General features: G+C 42.2%; 2 protein-coding genes across 10 annotated transcripts in view; one reads left to right on the forward strand and one right to left on the reverse strand.

Annotated features, from left to right (window-relative positions):
- Positions 1–1,105: 1,105 nt before the first annotated feature.
- Positions 1,106–6,101, forward strand: LOC132329926 (interferon-induced protein with tetratricopeptide repeats 5-like). Its single transcript, XM_059851583.1, has 2 exons — positions 1,106–1,228; positions 4,056–6,101. Exons 1-2 carry the CDS (start codon positions 1,224–1,226, stop codon positions 5,482–5,484), a joined length of 1,434 nt encoding a protein of 477 aa, XP_059707566.1. The 5' UTR covers positions 1,106–1,223; the 3' UTR covers positions 5,485–6,101.
- Positions 6,102–8,432: 2,331 nt separating this feature from the next.
- SLC16A12 (solute carrier family 16 member 12) overlaps positions 8,433–22,272 on the reverse strand; it is a 31,071-nt gene continuing 17,231 nt past the window's right edge. For 4 of the 9 annotated variants that reach the window (XM_059851574.1, XM_059851576.1, XM_059851575.1 and 1 more), the window contains 6 exons: positions 20,747–20,953; positions 18,961–19,064; positions 17,577–17,720; positions 14,584–15,175; positions 13,282–13,541; positions 8,433–12,191 (listed from right to left, as the gene is read on the reverse strand). In XM_059851574.1, the coding sequence (XP_059707557.1) occupies positions 11,929–12,191; positions 13,282–13,541; positions 14,584–15,175; positions 17,577–17,720; positions 18,961–19,064; positions 20,747–20,856 (1,473 nt within the window). In that variant the 5' untranslated portion in view covers positions 20,857–20,953 and the 3' untranslated portion in view covers positions 8,433–11,928. Of the gene's footprint in view, positions 12,192–13,281; positions 13,542–14,583; positions 15,176–17,576; positions 17,721–18,960; positions 19,065–19,461; positions 19,622–20,067; positions 20,332–20,746; positions 20,954–22,272 lie in introns of those variants that run through there. The other 5 variants (XM_059851580.1, XM_059851578.1, XM_059851579.1 and 2 more) reach the window with 5 other exon arrangements.

Consider the following 22,272-nt stretch of genomic DNA (forward strand, 5'->3'; position numbering starts at 1 on the left):
AAAAGAAGGGAAGAAAATTAGGGAAAAGAACAGTTATCAGGAACTAACATCTCTGCCGTCATGCTGAGGGTTGTGGTTTCTTCTTCCTCTCACCAGATCTAGATTGAGTAATTTTTATGGGTTTCATAACACACTTTTACACCTTTCTTTTTCTTCCCTGGTCTGCAGCTTCAGGTTACATCTGAATTCACTATATATAATGCCATTTATTTATGTTACGATCTATTTCTTGGTTCTCTTTGTTACTCCCAAAGTCAAGTTTACAGAGCTCGGTCTGCATTTTTAATTTTTTTAAACTAAGCATCAATGAGTTGTTTGTTCATAGATGCTCCAGTCCCCAGGCCATTCCCATCTCTGCTGCCATGTGTGTAGCAGGCATTGCTCTTGCCAGCACCAGGCTGTAAGCTTTGCAATGGCTTTGCATAGCCTGGGGACCAAGGCTTGCGAGCTCTGCTCAATTTGACCTTGTCCTGACCTGTCTTCAGCTTTGTTTTGCTTGGCACACCTGTGACAGCAGTTTCTCAAACTGACTGCCTCTGTCTAATGTGATTTGTGAAAGGATAGTCGTGGGTTCACCTAGAGAGCAGCAACAAACTGTAGATGGGATACTTAGTACTCTTAGACAAAAGCATAGTGCAGAAAAACACAGGTCTGGTACAGCAGGAGCAACCTCGTGGTGTGGAGGCACAGGATGAACGGAATGAATGCAGAGAGGGGAGATAAGGGTTTGTTTGTGTGTGTGTTACGTGGGTGACACAACACCAATAAAACAGGAGCCTACGGCACGGCGCAGAATTGTGCAAAGATGCATCAGCAGAGGCACCAGGGGCAAATGACCCTTGCATAGCCTATGCAGGATAACCAGGTCAGCCCCCACTAGCCTGAAATATTCTCTTTATCATGGATGTCTCTGCCTTTGAACACAGAAAACGCTGGGAGCATTAGGAGCTGTTGCTACATTCTCCACAACACAAAGTAATACATGGCACAGAGCCAGGCTGAAACAGCGCAGTTTAGTGACTCGGTTTCATTTCCTCAGCAGCAGACAGACTATTCTGCTTTGGCACACCCGGGGAAAAGCTAAGTTTCACTTTCATTTTCCCAGTAATTTCATCACAGATCATAGGAGGGCTAGACCAAATAAATGGAAGGCACAACAGCAGTGGGCAGCACTCCTTTAGCTTTGGGGCTATTTGAAGACAAGTGAGCAGAGAAGGAAAACCATGAGGTAAGAAAGCAATCCAGTCTCTGAAAGATGCTTTATTTCTCTATGCCATGGGAAAATAATGTTTATTATTTACATAAATTTAAGCAGTGATGGACTTTGAGCATCTAAAAACAGAAAATATTTTACAGAATACTTAGAGAAGAACCACAATAAAATAAGTATTCTCTTGAATGTTGTCATGTTACTGCTTCTGTAATGAGTTTAAGTCTCTGTGAGTAGAACAGAAAAATTTTGTGCATGCAGTGTGGGGATGAAATCCAGGCTGTAGCAGGTTCAGCTGGTGCCCAGCCAAAGAGGTATAATCTGCCTCTCAGACTTGTGTTTGTGATTCCTCCTTGATTTGCCTCCTCATAATTTTGCAGTCTTTCCACTCAGTCCTTTTTTTACCCAAAAGATTTGATTGTGCAGTTGAGCAGCAGCCCATGCTGTGCCCCACAGGCTCTTAGACCTGCTAGGAGTTGCAGGAGGGACAGCAAGGAAATGTTTCTAAGAAAGGAAGATTTGACTGAGGAGCCTCAGTAATAGAATTGTGTGTCAATCCTTCTTTAATTAAGGGAAGCACAGTGTAGACTAAAATGTCATCTCTGTATTGTAAAAATGTCCCCTTGATTGTGTGACAAAAGCCAGCTTTTGCACCCATACAGGGGACACAGGTAAGCAATGGCAGTAGGGGAAACCCAACTAACACCCTGCCCTGCTAGCTCCCAGGCCCCATTTGGGAAGAAAAAGCTGTTGAAGGATGGAGAGGGATTGTTCTAATTTCATCTGGTATAGAGTTAATTTCTTCTCTGTAGCTGGTACAGTGTTCTGGTTTCATTTTGCCAATTATGTGTATAACACACTCACAATTTGTTTGTAGTTGTGTTTATCCTAGTCAAGGACTTTTTTGTGTCTCATGCTTTGCCAGTGAGGAGGTGCACAAAAAAGCTGGAGAGAGCACACCTGGGGCAGGTGATCTGAACTGGCCAAAGGGATATTCCACACCAGAGAACATCATGCCCAGTATATAAACTGAGGGTGTCACCTGGAAGGGGGCTGTTTGGGGTGCAGGGACAGAGTCTGGCATCAGACAGCAGGGAGTGAGCAATTGTACTGTGCACCACTTGTTTTTTCTTTGAGTTTTTTCCTTTTATCATTATTAATAATATTTACTATTACTATATTTTATTTTGTTTAAGTTATTAAAAATTATTAAAATTCTGATCTTAACCTACAATTTTTACTTTTGATTCTCCTCCCTGTTCCACCAGTGGGGAACAGGGGGAGATTAGTGAGCAGCAGCATCATGCTTAGCTGCCAGCTGGGTTCAAACCACACCAGGATGTTGCATTGTTCACAGGGGTCTTAGGATGAGGGAAGAGATGAGAATCTTGACTCCATGTTTCAGAAGGCTTGGTTTATTATTTTATGATGTATAATTTATTAAAACTATACTCAAAGAACAGAAGAAAGGATTTAATCAGAAGGCTAAGCTAAGAATAGAAAAGGAATGAATAACAAAGGCTTGTCTCTGACCGAGACAGTCTGGACAGGTGGACTGTGATTGGCTGTTAATTAGAAACAACCAGATGAGACCAATCACAGATCCCCCTGTTGCATTCCACAGCAGCAGATAAGAATTGTTTGCATTTTGTTCTTGAGGCCTCTCAGCTTCTTAGGAGGGAAAAATCCTAAGGAAAGGATTTTCGTGTCAGTGACATGTAACCCATTTTTATTTTAAATAAATTAAAAAGAAATTGTTTGTTATTTCGTGTGCTGGGCACTCACTCTTGCTCACAACTGCACAGAGCAGCACTCATCTCTGATTCTCGTGACTATCCCGTGACAGTCTCACACACACACACTTCTTGGCCCTGATAGGCCAAGGGAACAAAACATCTTCACTTTGGGTAAACAATCTCCATATTGCATTCTACTTTAGCACAACACAGGCACAGCAAGCGAGATAAGGATTGTGTTTTCCTTCTTCTCTGCTTGTCTGACAGTTTCTCTCTGTTCAGAGGGCATGTGAATACCACACCAGGGATACAGGAGTATTAAGGACAAGTAGTATGTCACCAGGGTCTGGTTAACAAGGGTGTGTGAGTGTGTGTGTGTATGGGATGAGGCACCTGGGGAGGGAGAGAAGCTCCCTGACCAGCCACTGGACATCCAGAGGCAGCATCTGAGGAGCCACAGGGTTAGTGAGTAAGTGTGTGCTTTGCACCAGCAAGTGGAATGGGGTTACATACTCATGGGCTGTACATCCAAGTGCCAGCAACTGGAGATGCTGGTCAGATGTGGGACCCAATTCCTGGATACATTGACCATATAATCAGTATAACCATGACATAAGAATGGTGCTATGATCTAACATACAAGGATTTAAAAATGCAGGAAATGTAAAATTAAATTTATAATACAAACCATAACATGTACAAAGGTTTAGAAAACTGATTAAATCACATTATTTATAGTTTAAGGGAATTTTAAGTGATGACATCTTTTGGGTAAGTTTCTGCAATTGTTCCCAGCACAGGAAGTATGGTCCTTAGGCCCAAGGATGTGCCAGATTTACTACAGAGACCAGCCCTCTATTTTAGCATCCACAGCAACATCTGTTTCTGTGTAAGAGGTGCCATCATACACTGGCAAGAAGAATTACTAAAATCACTATTCAGCACTTTGGACCTAGGGCTCCCTAAAGCTTTGGCTTGTTTGAAGTATTGTGGACCAATGACACCAAGTGAGGTATTGCCTGCCTTTAAAGTACATCATGCCTGGCTTAAAAACAAGAATAGCAAAAAGTAAATGGGTTACAAACAACTTTTTCTTTGATTTCTTCCAGTACCATTTCCAAGGATTCCTTGAAGACTTCCTTGTTGCAGTTAGAATGTCATTTTACATGGACTTTGCTGAAGAAGCATGTAAGTCTTGAGGCCCTAGAGGAAACAATACTTGATCATATCAAGTTTTTGGCAGACTATGAGATTAGAGATTATAATTTACTCTCCTATGTAAATCACCTAAAGAATTCAAATGAGGAAGCCCTGAGAAGTCTCAAAAAAGCTGAAGAAGCTATTCAAAAACGTCATCCAGATGAAATTGACAGAAGAAGTCTTGTTACCTGGGGGAACTATGCCTGGATCTATTACCACATGCAGAGATATGAAGAAGCTCAATCTTATGTAAGCAAAGTGCAAAACAGCTGCAAAAAGCTTTCAAGTACTGCTCATGGGAAGATTCAGCTTCCAGAGATCTACGCTGAGCAAGGATGGGCATTATTACGTTTTGGGAGGAATTACCTTGAGAGGGCAATAAATTGCTTTGAAAATGCTCTGAGGAGTGAGCCCAATAACTCAGATTTTAGTGCTGGCTATGCAACAGCAATGTATCGCTTGGAAGGTGACACTCAGAGGTATGGTGGAGAGGTAAGGCCGTGCCTCGAGGCCCTGAAGCGGGCAGTGGAACTGAATCCAACAGACACTACCGTTGTGGCATTGCTTGCATTAGAGCTTCAGCGATTAAATCGAGCTAATGAAGGGGAGAGGTACATTGAAGAAGGACTCAAGAAAACCCCTGACTTTCCTGTTTTCTTGCGACATGCTGCTAATTTTTACAGAAAGAAAGGAGTAGTGAACAAGGCAGTGGAGATTTTGCAGAAGGCCCTAGCTCTGATGCCGAATTCTGTCGCTCTGCATCACCAACTAGGACTCTGCTACAGATTCAAGGTACTTCAGCTGAAAAAGATGAGATACCCACCTAAAGAGGAATTGGAGAATCTCATCCAGCTTGCCATTTCTCATTTTAAAACAGTGATTGACAAAAAGCCAGTATTTTTTTCTGCCTATAGTGACCTAGCAGGCATGTATGCAATAGACAAGAGGTATGAAGAAGCAGAAGAGATATATCAGAAAGTGCTTCAGAGAAATGATCTAGCCTGTGATGAAAAACAAGAGATCTACTTCAGTTATGGCCATTTTCAGCAATTTCACATGAAATCAGAATCAAAAGCCATTAAATATTACATAGAATGTCTGAAACTGGAAATAGATTCCTATGCAAGAAAAAAGTCCAGTGAAGCTGTGGAGAGATTACTGAATCAGAAAATTGAGAGCGGTTTCGGAGATGCCACCGATATTGGTACACTTGGGCTCGTTCATAAACTAAATGGTAAGAAACAAGAAGCAATTGAATGCTATGAGGAAGCCCTTGCTTTGGATCCCAACAATGAAGAATATCTGAATGCATTAACTGAGCTACGACTTTCTATCTGAAGCTAAAGCTCACAAAAATCCTGTGTACCAAAAAATCCCGCAAACCAAGGAGGTTTCAACAGACTTTCAAAACTTTTTTTGTTGTTTGTTTTTCTTTTGAAGGTAGACATTATGACGAAATGGAACACAGGTGGCATCACTTTCCGCTCATGATGTAGAAACTGCAGACAACAATGGTTGATTTGTTCATTCACTAACAGAGAGCATGCTTGGCTAACTATATAATACATAAAATATATATTTTTAGCTAATCTAACTTAGTCTTCAATGCTAACATGAATATAAATGTTGGATTTAAGTGATGGCTTGTAGAACACAGAACTTCTACACTCAAATCAGATACTACCTTCTACTGACAAAAAGATAAGGGAATTATATTGTAGTATTTTGTCTGTATACTTGAAGGGCATGCTTAAACACAAATAGAATTTCTGAAGCTTTTTTTAAGTATCTCAAAAATATCTTTTGTAGAAGAAACTTTTGTTGAAGGCTTGTTCAGTTTACTACCTTGTATGCTGTTTAATTATGAAAAACAAACACTGTTTAGCTAGTCCACTGGAAAGCTTACAAAATGTGTATTATTGTTGTGAACTACTAAAGTCTGTTGAATCTATAAACTGTTGCTTCTGGGTATCTCTCTGATGACCGGCCTTCATTTTAGTAGATTAAGTAAAGCAAAATAGCCATTCCAAAAAGTAAGAAGGATAAAGTTTTGGTAGGATATGAAAGGCTGAGGAGACATCCCGATTTATTTTCCCTGACCTCTCAGCAAAACTGGCTCCAGGGGCATTGCACAAAAGAATTAAACTGTGGACAAAACAGCATCTGTCTAGTTTACCCAAAACACCCTATCAGGAACCACAACAGCAAACACCTGGAGAGGAAGGAAAGACAGTCTTTGAGATGCCAAATAGATGGCTATGGCCATGCTCATCAAAAAAGTCAGGGATTGCAAACCCACACAAGAAATTACATGAACTGGACATGGAGGGGAGAGCACAACCAGGGCAGAGTTGGGTGAACACCACAGAGCACAAGGGGCATGTGGAAGAAGGGGTGGATGCCTGAAGCACCGCACTTCAACAAGTCCCAGACAGCAACCCACACGTTCGGGGCCTGGAGCACACTTGCAAAAAAGCTAATGAAGAAAGGCAAAGGACAGGTCTTTGTTTGGAGATCCAAAGGCTGTTTATTCCCCCCAAGAAGGTCCATGGACAGAGACAGAAGAGGGTGGAGGGTACAGGGTTAAATATGGGGAAAAGGCGTGTCTCTGAGGGCTGAGGATCAATGGGAACAGGGAAAAGTGATGGAGGGGAGGGGCAGCAAACTAGGGGAATGAATGGGATAACAGGGGTGGAACAACTGGGAGAGCCAATGAAACTGGAAATATTAACATGTGCCTGCAGAGGCCCATGGGAGGGAGGCTTTTCTCACCCTAACCTTAGAGGGAGGTTTCTCCTAGCTTGTTTCTGCTCCTTGTACATTATAGGGCTGTCCCTTCAGTGGCAGGACTTTGAGCCGCCATAGGTGTCCAAAGGGTCTAAATAGTTGGAAGAAAGCACTGAAATGCCAAAAGTCTTCAGCTGTCCAACTAAATTTTGATATTGTTTGTAGTATCCTGTTCTAATTTCCCAGCAGTGTCCCTGTGTTTGATAGAGCATAGTACTCAGGGAAAACTAATGCTCTACTTCCAAAACACTTCTGAGCCCTAGCCACTAGTGTAGCATGAAGCAAACTGGTGACAGAGCCCATCAAGAAGGATGTGCACTTTAGTTTCTCGCCATCCTGGAGTGTTCCTGCACCCACAACAGCACCCCTGTACAGACAGGATGACAAGCCATGAAGGAGTGCAAAACACCAATGCCAGATCACAAAATAACAATAAACCTCTTCCTTCTCAGCTCTCCTTCAGAGAATCTTTCATAACACGAGCAAAAGCAATCAAGTGTACATAATTGCAAAGACCCTCTTCCTAAGAAACAGCTGAAGCAAAATCCACCCTTGTCCCAGCCACCTGCCAGATTCTCTCTTACATACAAAGGCAACCCTGCCTAGGGAAGGAGTGGTGAGGAGGGAGAACAGAAGGACTGGGAACAGTTCCGACAGACCACTCCTGAAAGCTGCAACAGCAGTGGGGGCAAAGTCAGGAACTGGTGACATGACATTGGTGTGCCCAGCTATGGGGACAAAAGAGTCTGTTAGACAGCCTCACTGCCTTTGTGAACCTTGAGGGCTTCTAAGCTCAGCATCAGTGCTATCTAAACTCCACTGAGGGCATGGAGGGTGGAGGACAGCAGGAAAGAATTTGAGGAAGAGGTGGTGCAAGCCACGGTGACACATCCATTCTCCCCTCTACACTGCCACCAGGATATCTCCTGAAAAAAGAACCTTGAAGAAATAAAGGTAAGGTATAAATTATTTTGGAAAAAAAATGTGAGCCTGAATTTTTATGAAGAGTCATATCAGCTCAATCTGTTCAGTGAAGAAACTGTGAGACATAGTAATGCAAAAAGTGTATTTGTTGTGCCTCACCTCCTTTGTACTCTACAAGACTGCTCTGGACCACAGATGCCTGGGGATGCTCCCAGGTGTCCAGCCTTTAGATTTTGCCTGTCTTGCAAATGAGGAAAAACGTTATTTCCCACAGGGTGGTGCTGCTGCATTGCCTGGCATGCCGACATGGGAGCAGGTTGAGTTGGAGCTTTGGAGTTAGAGAAAATGAAACTCACATTTTTGAGAAATATGTGGGCTTTTTGGGCAAAACTAGAACTGCACAGAGGTTGAACACACCTGTCAATTAATTCACACCCAAGTATGAATATATCACTGAAGCTGATGCTAGCAGTGTAGGGGGAAAATGACTGAAAATAACACTTCAGGAAGTATCAATTTATGACTCAAAAGCACCTTCTAAAGTATATAGAAAACTTTACTGAAATACACCAGAATAATCACTAAGAAGAAGGTATTATTTATTGAGGCAAACCCCACTAAGGACTTTGCTATGCTGACCATGAAGTAGTATTACAGTGTAAGTTAAACAAGCTCTTCCTTCTCACATAAATTTGTAACACTATACAAAGCAACAACATTTGGCAATATAAAATACATTCACCATATAGTAACACAGCCTTTGTCTTTCAGGAGATAAATTATTATCCAAGCTGAAAGGAATGTTTCAGGAATATTTTTTTCTAAAAAAAGAGTCATTTTTCAACAGAAGGTACTTGACTTTTCCAATGTTGTTTTCACACTACTTTCCAAGGTACAATTTATTAAATGTTCCAGATTATCACTGGAATATAAATAATTTCAAAATAATTAATTTTTTCCCATTTCAAACCTCATGGAATGGAGACACATGGGATAACTAAAGCAGCTGTGAGCAGTTTCACTTACTTACACTGAACTTCCATCCACTGCACAGAACAGAGCATAATCCCAGGTAGGATCTATCTGAGGTAGAATCTGTGTTGGACAGATGTTACCCCAAGCCAAGTCCCACCACGCTGTCCTGAGGAACCAGACAGGCTCAGCAGTGCAGTGCTCCAGCCGAGCTCATATCCATCAATGCTTGTGTCCATCAGGGCTGGTAGGAACATAGAATTACAGGATTGTTAAGGGTGGAAAAGATCCCTAAATCCTCAAACATGCAGTGGTCATCTAGCAAGTTGTTCACAGCTAGCTCAGGTATCTTGATTTATTCCCATACTAAGCCATGCCAGGAAATGTCCTCTATGGAGGACAGCCTGAATATTATCATCTCTGAAAAAAAATATTGCCGATATCATAAATCATTCTTTTAAACTATTGTGAGCCAGAGATTTCTGTAATGCATTGCCTGAAATATTTCACATGGCAGGATGAAGGTGATCTGTTCAGCCTGGGTTCTGTGGAGCAGGAGCTAGAAGTTTGGCCTGAGGCTGCACCAGCCTGGATTGTGTCCCCATTTCTTCCACTTCCAGGTCATTTCCTGCTATGCTTCTTTCCTTCTGTTTCTTAGTGGGAGCATTCATGACAGGACTGATATTTCACAGTGTGCTTTATGCACAAAAGTCTTTATTGCAGTATATAAGCTTTTCTCCATTGACTTAAGTCAGAGCAGAAATACTATTGGAAAGCCCTGAAAGAATTTTACCATTTTCTACAAAAGGTCTGTGGATAAAAACAGTTGAATGTTTGCTGCTAAATAAGATATTTAAAACAATAAGTAGTGCTTAAAAAACAAAGGGAAAAGCATATGAAAAAAAATCTTGAAATAATAAGAAAATGCTAATAACGTATTACACAGTATAATTTACTATGATAAAAATGCATATGACATTATTCCAACAGGCTTTTACAATATGCAGTTCCATGATTTGTTGTGATGTGATAAACAAAGTAATTAAATTTTTGTAAATTTATTTACAGTGGTAATTTATAACCTGTTACAAAAAAAATGTAGTTTTGATTGACCCCACTATTCCCTACTTTTTAAAATATTAAAATATTGTATTAAGATCTAAAACATTATCTTCATCAGTAATAATTAATAAAACAAATTAGTTTTTTTCCAAATGCGCATATTTTTCCTAACTCATTAAGAAACACCCATGGATAATTTTTGGGGTTTTTTATGAATATATGTTAAAACTAAACTGGGGCCCAAGAGTCAGTTTTCATGCTGAGCTGAAGAAAAGTTATGTCATTGGCTTTAAGAAGATTGCACTGCTCTTGTTTATTCTGTGGTCTGTGCTCATAGATCATGCTACTGGCTCTGACTACATTCCTGAAGCAGGACAGCAAGAAAGGCTTAATTTAAACACAAATGATTTGAATATGTTGTATTTGAAATACACTTGGAAAACAAAACTACTTGATACACATGTTATTCATATATATGTGTGTGTGTGTATATATAAATACATTACACTCCTATGGCTGTACTCTTGGTCTAAATCAAATTGATAAACATCAGTCTATGTTGCTTTCACTTCCAAGGCACAGAGTGGAAAAGGACACCACGAGCAGCCATTGAACATACTGCAGACTAACAAAACTACTAGTTCAGTGTAAGTGAAAATTATTTGGACTCTGATCAATTTGTTAATGAACAGAATATGGCTTGATACAGCATTAAAACACTGAAACTATTTGTATTGTGGAATGTGAGGTTTTCCATTGCTGACAATGTGTTCACTCTGGAAATGTAGAAAATCACAGTATTTTTTAGACCATCACATCAGTAAGTTACTCCATGAGCTACATTCACTCCCTAGCTCCTGTGAAGCAGCCAACTGGAGTATATACCTCATACAAGCAGCAGGAAACTGCCAGCAAGTCACAGCTCTTGTGTTCTGGCCATCAAGGAAAAGTGACCTGACAGCTCTTCAGATGGTACAAATGAGCAATTGGCACCACCTGAAGATGCAGTTTCTGGGTCTGAAAAGAGACAGACTTGCCACTGCAATACACAGGAACAATTCTGCCAACATCCTCTCCATTATCAGCCAGTGGGGTGGGCAATCTCTCAGCCATCTGGTTGCACGGACTCTAAAGCTCTCTAATAGGTGCTGATTTTACAAGAGGAAGAGGCTCTGTGGTTGGGCTGCCTTTGGGCTTCTTCCAACCAATGCAGTTAAAGCACATTTTTCTATCAGCATGCCTGGTCCCATGGTACAAATTTACTCCTCTTCAGATAAGTAGAGCCACCATAGCACATTTTCCACCCTCCAAGACAAGGATCAGCTGAAAGATTATACCCAGAATGTCAATGTTTACAAGTTCACATTTTAAAGGTATCCAGAAGAAAAAAAAAATAAATAAAACTTGCTATAGAGTGTGTGGAAAAGCAGGTCTAAAACCGTATTTGAAAATAAATTGAAATGTATGTACAAAGTTCAGGCATGTTGTAAAAATTAAAGCTGCTCCAGAGATACTTTCAGCAAAAATCAGTTTCCTGCCAGATTTTCTTAAAAAAAAAAAACAACAACCAAAACCAAAACAAAAGCAAACCAAACAGATGACTTTGGCATTTGAAACACTCATTTACAAAGAGTTTCATGCAGACTGATAAATTCAGAGATTTTTTTCATGGTGTGTGTAATTAGTCCATTGAAACATACTAGACCATAAATTGAAAAAGCTTGGGTCATTAATAGTATTTTTAAATGTAAATGTTATTGTTCAGTTTTGGTGACTGATCCCTGTGGAGTCAACATTGCATTTCAAATAAATCTGTGAACACTTGTATCTACAAACTCTATTTTCAGTCTAGCATTCTTCTATTACTGCATTAACTTGGTATTACTGTTGCTCTATGTAGATTTAAGCCAACTAAAACACAACAGAACAATCTAATTGAGAGAGGTCTTGTTTCACAGGAGAAGTATCTTCAACAGTGTAACACCACTGAGCCACGTCTGTCTCAGGTTGTGCCCTACTGAATCTCAACAGCACTTGTCACCTGTTGCTGAAGCTGTTTGTATCCACAGCCAAAAATTCAACATCCCTTTGGTCTAATTCTGCTGTGACAGAATAAGCTATTGTTCCGTTTGTCCAGATGCGCTGTTTCAAGGCTGTGTTACCAGTGAGGGATGGCAAATGTGTTCTTTTGATTTTCTTTGCTAGTCTTGCAAAGCACAATAGCGCTGAGCTAAATATCATAGAAAATCCACACAGGAGAAATGATGCAGTATAGCTGCCAGTTGTGTCCACAAGCCAACCTGTAGGGGGAAAAAAAAAAATTTAGAGGTCCACCAGTATTCTCATGGATAATTTACAAATCCTGTTACCCAGTTACAAACTTTTGGAGTTATCATATATAAATACAATCAAATAATACAGATTTACATTGCCATCACTATACTTTTGCATCCTGGTGCAGAGAGGGATTTATTCTCAGCAGGCAAATAATACCTTTATGGCCTTTTGTTTGGAGGTCAAATCCACAAGAAAAGGCAGAGCAGTCATCACCACACTACTAAATGAACATCTTCCAACTGCCTGGATTTAACTGGCAGTCTTTAGAAGGCTTAGAGAGCTCTAAGATCAGAAACGATTATTAAGCTATGGCCAGGCCCATGCTTCAAGCAAAACAATTCTATTTTGCAATAATTTTTGCTATGGAAAATTAAATTAAAAGCTTAATGAGCAGTGATTAATTGGGAATTGATGCAAACATCAGACAAAATATGCAAGATATATACAGTTGCTTGTTTGAAGACAATTTCAGAGCCTCCACAGTGTTAAAAACTGTGTCAAGTGCTTTCTAAAGAATAATAAGGATACAGCTCTCATCCTTACTTGACTGTAATGGCACAGATGGGAAAAATGATGGTTAGATGTTACAGGGATGAGTTTATGAGCAAACAGGAGTGGAGCTGACTCACCCACCTGTTCAAGCAATGTAGAGACTAAATACAAAAAGAAAACATAAAAAAAAGACAAACTTGGAATTAAACTCTCTTTAGAAAGATTTAGATTTTACAAAATCATGCAATTTCCCAGTGAAATCTTTTACTCCTTCTACTTGCACAGTTTCTAAACTATGTGGTGATGTAACAGCTCTTAGAAGCCTATTTCATGCTGGTTGGTTTTTTAAATTTCATCTCACTCTATATGTAGAAATCATTCCACTGAGACCAGGATGGGAAATCTAAAGAACTATGAATGTCCAGGTGTGTTATTCCTTTACCCAGAGGCTGCCTTCACATTCACTGTGCATTTGCTATCCTTCCTCCCCCTTTACGTCACAGCAACAGGTAAATCTGAAGTACTGATAAGGTTATAGGGAAGTCATTTGGCAAAACTGACCTGCCACAGGTGGGCTCACTAGATATGGTATGGCATGAAGAAAATACACAACACCCAGTGCTGATGATAACAAAGGAGTTCCCACTGCATCTGCTGTCACAACAGGGATCAGCGTTACATAGGCTCCATCAAAGTAGCCAAAGGTAAATGAGAAAGGCACAAGCAAGGGGAAGCTTTGGAGAACTGGCAGGAAAAGACAAGAAAGGCCATCCATTCCCACAGCAAAGAGGTAGCAAAAGTACCGATGTTTCTTCAGGCACCTGCAAATTTCAAAAGAGAAAAGAAAAATATTATCACTGAAACCAGCATTTCAGCTTCTATGCCCTGGAATGCAGTGCTTCAGCCTCTCTCTCTTTTCTATAGCTCAAATTTAAGTCAATTGCCTTACACAAGCCTTCAAACAGCAGAAGAGCCCAGGTCGGGAAAGTTGCCCACCTACAGCTGCAGAAACATCTGGCCAGCAGCAGCCTGACAGAACCCTGCTGCCAGGATTTTGCAGTCCCCTAAAGTTTCAGTGATCAAAGCAGTATTTCACTGGGCTTCACATCCCAGCTCAGCAAGGTGCTCCCAGTATTATGGATAAAATATTTCAGTATACCTCTTCATAGCTGTCACCTTTCCAGTCAGCCCTTAAATGTGAGTTAGTGTGAGTTAAATGAGATGGCAATTCCCTTCCTTCCTGCTTCACAAAAACAATAATTGATTTCTCCCACAAAGTAAATAAGTGTAAAGAATGCATCCTTTAGAATCAAAATCCTTGCTAATTTGGCCAGTATCTACTGATGTTACAGATGCTGTGCACTGATGTTTGGAGTGAGCTGAGTTCACAAAGCATGGTGAGTTCTTACATACTGGAAAACGTATAACAATTTTCAGTCAGTCCTTCCTAGCATGTGCCTACAATATTGGGCCAGACCCTGGACCCTCTTCCATAACTTCTGTGCCTCCCCAGCAGCACAAAAGAGATGGAAAAGCAGAGGAAGCAGGGTGAAACCCCCTTGGAAATAGATATGGAGAATCACACTCAACATATCTCAGGCAAGGAGTTGCATTTCCACTATCAAACATACAAACACATCATTTTTTCAGGAAAAAAGGATATTAAACCAATTGAACAATCTCAGAAGAGACAAGAAGAATAAACAGCAAACATTCCTCAAAGTAAGACTCTGTTGTTGGCATATTTTAAGTTACACATGCTACAGAAAGACTACATAATGTTAACTTTATGTGTATTATACCTTGCTTGCATCCAGCCTCCCACCAGCTAAAGCTTCCACTTGATCAGTCAGAAGCCCTTACCTTCTATCTGTGAGCCATCCAAAGGTGATATTACCAATGATGTCTATGACACCAAGTATGGACATGAGGAAGGCAGCCTGGTGATGACTCACTCCCACACTCAAAGCATAAGGCACTAGGTAGACAAAAAGAGGGCTGCAGCCATATGCCATAAATAAAATTGACACTGCCAGCACCATGAAGCCTGGCATCAGCAAGAAGTCATATTCCTTCCATGAACAGTAGCATAAACATTCATGAGGCCATAATTTGATTAAAGGTGAACAGATGGACATTCGCTTTAAGTCTTGTTTCTCTGTTTCAGTGACATAATTCTGTTCAAGCAACTCAGGAGCAGTTTTACAGTCCTCCTTAAGAGAAATAGGCCGCATCAAGGCACCACAGACACAGAGGTTTAGTACAAAACCTCCCAGAATGAGCAAAGCTCCTCGCCAGGAAAACTGCTCAATTAAGAGCTGGACCACAGGGGCAAGGATGAAGGTACCAATTCCACTTCCTGACATGGCTATTCCATACGCCAGCGCTTTCCTTTTGTTGAAGTATTTGCCCACCATCGCAATGGCTGGAGAATAACAAAGTGCAAACCCAAGCCCTAGAAGAGAAAGCAAAGTGCAGATGGCTTAATACTAAGCATGACATATGGAACATATTAAAGCAAACCACATAATGTATTTTCATTAGTACAAAAGAATAGAAAGCTTTTTCTGATTCTGTATCACGCAGCCCAGTCTGAGTGTGATGAGAAACTAGGATGATGTCTTTCTTCCACTGGCAGGGTCCCTGACTTGACAAACCTGATGACCATTAATCCACAATAATAAGACTCAGACAGAAGTGATGAGGTTCACTTCATAACAAGAACAAGGAGGATCACTAAACTTGAGAGAACTGGTGTGCCAGCCCCTCATGCATACAAGATGAGGTCTTGCCCCAGGGTCTGCACCAATGCTGGCACTGGACACGCTGTCCTGATGAGGCACCACTTTGTGTTTTGGTCTGTTGCAACCCTGAACAATAATTTTCAGGTCTCTGAAACACAGTACAAAGAGTCTGTCTCTGTTACTAATATTCTACAAAAAACCTCTCTTGGTCCGCTAAACAAACTCCTTGCAACAGCTGCTTGGAGTCCTGACCATTTTAAATCCCTGCCTACAAGTAAAGAGGGGAGGAAAGCCTCAGAAAGCCAGATCCAGTTGAGTAAACAAATAAGATTCATCTCTTGGATGGAGAAAAAGATTGTGGTCTCTGCTGCAGAATCAGAGAGCAGGTTTAATCATCAAGTGGTTGCCCTAATACTAAAATATGTATTTCTGAATCAGTAATAGAAATTAGTCCCTGGGTAGGGCTTTGGAGCATGTCCTACATTGAGGGTAAAACAGTTCCCAGTGCCTTTGGCAGAACTTGCTGATAGAGGATAAAACAGTCCCCAGTGCTGTAACCAGCTTGCCACATCCTCCTCAAAGGCCACACTGTGTGGGGCAGGCACTAAACCTGCCAGGATGGAATAAGAGGATTAGAGGGACTCTGGGCGGCGGGTGCCCAGTCTGGCACCCCTCAGGAGGCGAGGGGACAGGCAGGACACAGAGCTGGGCTTGGACCTGTACAGGCAGCAGAGCCAGTGGAGCAGCCCTGAGCTAGACATCATCACTCAAGAGCTATGAAAATCATACGTTATTAAGCATACACACCATTTATTTTTCAGTGAGTTAGCAGGGGGAAATAGGTCTCAAAAAAGCCAACAAATGTCCTGTGAAAAGTGGAAAGTTTAGGGACGAAAATATTTTCATACCTCTTTGAAGGAACTCTGCTACTTATTGACACTCCCCAATCTCACCTCTGCTTCACTCTTTGGTTTCAAGTCCTCCTGCTTTTATGGATTTAGACATTCACTTGTTGTGGTCCCATCTGCTCTCTGGGTTGGAGGCATCACATCTAGCCTTTACCAACAGCTCACCTCTCTGTTAATCAGTCCCCACAGACTAAAAGTTCACTGCTTGTAATGAACTTGGCTCTTTACTACTCCATGTACAAATTGTAACTGCCTTTCCACCTTGGTATTCACAGCAGCTCCCACTAAAGAATCCTCAGAGGTATTAGCATGGTTTGTAGCAGTCCCTCGAATTATAAGAAGCCTTTTTACTTGTTATGAACACATTTTGTCAAAGATTAACATTGTAATACAGGAGCAACAGGCGCTAAAATAAGGATTTTTTTTTTTTTAACAAATAAGCTGTTGGCAGCATGTGAACTGCAGTAATTCCACCAACTCGTTACTAAACTCCAGGGGACCAAGTACAAGGTCTTATATCACCGTGGCTACCAGGTCAGTATTAATGAGGAAGGAATGTCAATGTGACCACAGGCCCCTCTCAAGTTCCTCTGTGCACAACAAACACAGGCAGATAGGACAGAGCAAAGATTTGTTTTCACCATACCTGAGCAAAAATGGAGGAGCTGCTACAGCAAGACTACCAACCAGCAATTTTTTTGCTGTTCAACTGGAATGTAATGCAGACACAAGTAAGGCATACAGCTGAGGTGCCTGGTATTCACCAAGAGCTCCTCTATTCTTACTTACATTTATGTTTTAGTTTAAACTTTTTTCCCAAATATGCAAATATATTAGGGCAATCTAGAACTTCTGCTATAACAAACTCCTCCCAAATCCCAGACAAAACAGGGAAACCTTTTCATGTATAGCAACTGCAACAGCAGTCCCTCCTGACCCCCCATAACTTCAGAATTTTATCGGCAGTCCTCTCTGTAATAGAAGGTAAAGTTGCTTTTGCAGGGTGCTGCATTTGTGTGATATGAGATCAGTCAGTGCTGAAGCTTTCACTGGCACAGCCTCTCATCTACAATCACAGGAACAGGTCTGAGTATCTCTATTTGACCAGTGCAGTGTCAATATGACATAGAGAAGAGATCACCCATCGTTTTTAGGGTTCCTGTCTTGTGTTCTGGCAGCAACAAAGGGGCTGAATGCATCCTACCTGTGAGGACTCCTAATGATAAGTAGAGATGTTCCAGACTGGTGGCGAATGAGCTCAAAATTAGTCCAGTAGATGCAAGCAGCCCTCCTAGCATGATACCAACTTGGCAGGATACATGATTACTGATTAAACTCCCAAGCGGGGCTTCAAAGAAACAAATAAAGCTGGAAGTTAATAGCAGGTCCTCATACACAGTTGACTGCAATAGTTATAAAAGAAAAGGAAGCAGGAGGAAGCAGGAGAAAATGGTGTTTGCAGCTACATAGTGGTCTTCCAACATAATCCTGTCACAATGGCATGAACACCAAATATAAAGAAAAAAACTTCTAAAAGTAATTTTCCTGAAAGTCAGGATAAACCTGAAACTTACAGTACCTTTCTCAGCAGCCACTTCTGTAGATCAAAGTCATTACAGAACGCAGCTAATCTGCAGTGTCAAAGAGTCAAGCCGGGTCACAGGAACAGCCCACACTGTTCATTACTCCATGCTTACAACACTCAGACTTTTCCCCACCTGGAATTTGCACTTCAGCTCTCAGTAACTTTAGGAGTCCTTCCTCACAGCTCCCTGGCCTTGTGGGCTCTGGATTAGACCCAAACAGGAGAGGTCTCACATCTTTTGGACAATCTCCAGGGCTGCTACCCTTCTCCTGCACTCCTCCAATATCTCCCATATCACCCTGCCTCTACCATGGGATGCCATCACCAACCCTCTCCCTTTCTAGTACCTACAATGCCAGAGCAAGGTTATTCCTATTTCTCTCTTTTCCCCAAGATATAACCTGGCTGTCAGTTATAGGTGAGGTGTTGCATCTCATTCTGCTGTGCCCCTCTGCCTTTTCTGCAATTCTAACCTCTTCTACAGGACCAGGGCATGGATTTTCACCGTATAGCTTTAAAGCAAACCCATGAGAAATTCAGTACAACTGCTGCGTTGATGCACATGATTTTTAATAATAGCAAATTTTCTTTTAAGAGAGAAGACTATTTGTAAATATACACTTTTGATAAAAGGAGGATGGTTGTGACTTGATCTGGAGGCAAGATGTACATCCTGTGCTACATCTCAAATATGACTCCAATCAAAAGGCAAAAGAAACAATTGCTCAGTTAATAGCTCTCAAACATGAGGTGTCCCAATAGATCTGAGCAAAAGTACATTTCTGAAAAATTAGATCATTTCACAAAACAAAGTTCTGCTTCTTTTCTTTAGTATGAAGACACTCCCTTGCACAACTGTGTTGGGGGAAACAGCTTGGATATACCATACCCCAGAGATCCCACAGTATCACTCCCAGCTGACTCCACCAACTTGTGAGCATGCTAAAAACAGATGGAGCCAATGCAAAAGTAGCCACATTACTCTTGAAAGGGTAATACACACCACAAAGCATCGTAGCACAGTCAACAATGGAGTGGATCCAAGCAGTTCTGGCATAATCCTGCCCAAAGTATGCCTGAAACTCCACAAAAAAAATGGAGATGCACCTAGAACAAAATACATGAACACCAGTCTGTTAAACATGGAATATTTGCCTCACAGAAAACACTGTTCTCACTCTTCAGGTATAAAAATTACCCACTTGAAGGTCCTCTCCATCTTCTGGGAAAATCAAAATTGTGGTTGCAAACATTATAATATCATATGTTTCTTGCTGGGGTATCTGCTGCTAGAGTTGTTATGACTCAAGAGTATTTTGAACTAAAAGGAAATTGAAATGTTAATTCTCCCCAGCAACTTATAGCCCATATGATGATGTTGCTTCCCTAGCACACAAAGCCCTGGCTTCACAGTTCTTCACTGGCCTTGTTGCTCACTATCCCACACCCACACAAACTGTGAGGGTAGGTAGGGTCAATAGAACACCTGCAGAGCAAACCCCACCTGCAGCTGTGTGCTCAGGGATGGACAAGGGCAAAGTAGCTCCTCTCAAACAGAGAATCAAAACACAGCAGAAGCCTGTGGGCTCTTCAGCAGTTTAATAAAATGCTTCCAGGAGAGGTTACTTTGCTCAACTTGACAAGTGGTACTGTTCAACATGACCCTGCAGTGGAACAGATTAAAAGACTGCATAATTTCATTCTCTTTTCTAGATCAACAAGAGATGCCTTTTCCCCGTCTCTTTTTCCCAAATCAGTGAATGACCACTTTCTTCAGCTTTTTTTCTTGCACATATTTCACTCTTCTATGTAGTCTAATGCGTGCCAGCCATTAGATAATTTCCTGTATGTAACATATTGCACACATGAATAAAATCCACTAGGAATTCTCTGCTATTATTATGGAATTGGTACATATGTATGTGTCAATTAATACTGTGTGTTTCTACCCCCTTCTGTGCTGTTGACTCCAAGACCCTAGATCCCCAAAGACTTACGATCCCTAAATCTGAGCTTTATTTTAAAAGAAATAAGAACTTTAGGTAGGAAACACTGTATTTACATTATACTGACTGCCCAACAAGACACTCTTTCAGTTTTCCTCACTTACCAGTGTGCTTAACTCTCTGCTTAATATAGCTAAATTGTCCATGTTCACACACATCAGGCTCCTCTATCTCCAGTCGACATCAAAGTCACTGTGAAAGCAATCTCATCCCAGATTGCGTTATTTTTATGCGAGGCAGCAGTCTAGTTCATGTTCTCTCCTGTTCTTTCTATTTCGAGAAAATATTTTCTGCATATTTTGGATACCAGAAGGGTGCAGAGAGGGGTCTCTTCTCTAGGGCTTGGACCTTCTCAGGCAGGACAGTACCTGAAACGCTCGCAGTAGGAGAAGGGGGTATTTACATGATTTTCACATTGACTCAGGAGTCACACAAATTCACTGGGACTGGCAAAAATGAGCCCGGCTGTGGGGTCAGAGGGACACAGTGAACCCAAAGAGACCCTCCATGATTCCTCCCTCCCCGGCCAAACCACCACAGCCTGAAATAGCTCTACCTGCCCCTGGCCTTGATTCTGTAAGAAATCAAGAAGCGGGTGCTGAAAGCTAGAGCAGCTGTCAGCAGAGGCGAGACTAAAGCCAGAGGGCTCATAATCCCTCGGTTGCCCCTGCAGCCTCAGGGGGTTCAGGGGATAACAAACCCTCTTCCTAGGGCAGGAAAACAACAACAACAAAAAAGTTAATGCCACAAAGAGGCCAGCAAGACAAGCAGCGGTGCCTTTACCTTGTCACTGCCCTGGTGCAGATCGTGACGAGGAAGCAGCCAGCAACAATCATCCATCCCCAGCCTCCGTCGGGACGGCCGGCGTGCCGGGCCCGGCGGGCAGAGGCCATGGCGGGGGCTGCGCTCCTCGCCTCAGGGACAGCGCCTGGCTGCGGCCCTCACGGCCGGCGCGGGGCCGGGCTGCCCGGCACATGGGGCTGCGGCCATCTGGGGAGAGAAACAGCCGGAGTCAGGACACTGCACACGCTGTAACCCGAACGGCTGGGCAGACACTGCCTCAGCCATCCCTACCGCAGGAAAGGGACTGCCCGGCACATGGGGATGCGGCCATGTGGGGAGAGAAATAGCCGGAGTCAGGACACTGCACACGCTGTAACCCGAACGGCTGGGCACGGCACACTGCCTCAGCCATCCCCACCGCCCAAAAGGCAGCGCTTTCTTTCACATGCAGTTTACAAAAATTTGTTGGAGCCAAGAGGGCCATCAGAATTTGAGCCAGTGTCTGGTATCATGCTTTCATGATAATTTGGGTGATTAGTCCAGCACTTGCATCATAGCAGCCTCTTCCCCCTGTGTGTCACTGCACACATGTGCGGGTCACCTTACTGCTGCCAGCCCTCATTCACCTCCGGCAGGCTCCCCTGCTCATCCATCCCTGCCCTGAACTGTATTTCCAATTGCAATCTCTACTCAAACTAGCAACTCTTCCTTGTACAGAGTTTAGTGCAAAACTTTTGTTTGAGAGAATACAGTTTTCACCTTTGTACGAGAAGGGAATATGTACTCCTCAACCAGAGCAGAGCTGATGATAAAATGACCTCTGTATTCTCACAAGCTAAACCCCAGGTGAAAGCTGTAATCAGCAGGACACAGCAACTTAATTTTGTGAGCATGAACAGTTCACAGAAGGTTAGAGCTAGCCTGTCCCCCTCTCCTAACCACTTAAATCAAAACTGTACCTGGATCCAGGCCATCAAATGTCTCTAAACACACACTGGGTGCTGCAGGACACTGCAGGAGACCCACTGACACCCACTGGGTGCACCCTAGGTGTGTAACTGAGTCATGTGCTTTGCTGCGGGGACCAACAGCACTCAGTCCTTTTCCATCAGTGACTGAATGGCAGGGCTCGACCGAGGGACTTCAAGTGCCCCAATTTTCTCAGTGCAGGAACACACAGTGCTGGCTGTCAGTGCCACATTTCAGTCCATCACCAGCAAGCCCTTAGCCTCTGGATGGATCAAAGACTTGTAAGACATAAGCAGAATATCTGGGATGCCTTTCAGTTTTGCTTGAAGAGAAAGCTCAAATACCTTCCATTTCACCTAGCTACAACAGATGCTGAGCATGCAAGATTCCCACTGACAAGAACCACAGGCTTCCCAGGAAGTGTTACCTGTTAAGGCAGGGCAGAGGTCTACAGAGCCACTTAAAATCGCAACTCAAGAAAGCAGCTACATGGTTAACACTGTGCATCTTCAGTCCTTGAAGCTGCTCAGACAGGTGATGCTCAAGGCTTGACTCTG

The sequence above is a fragment of the Haemorhous mexicanus genome, chromosome 7, assembly GCF_027477595.1.
Source record: "Haemorhous mexicanus isolate bHaeMex1 chromosome 7, bHaeMex1.pri, whole genome shotgun sequence".
Lineage (NCBI taxonomy): Eukaryota > Metazoa > Chordata > Aves > Passeriformes > Fringillidae > Haemorhous > Haemorhous mexicanus.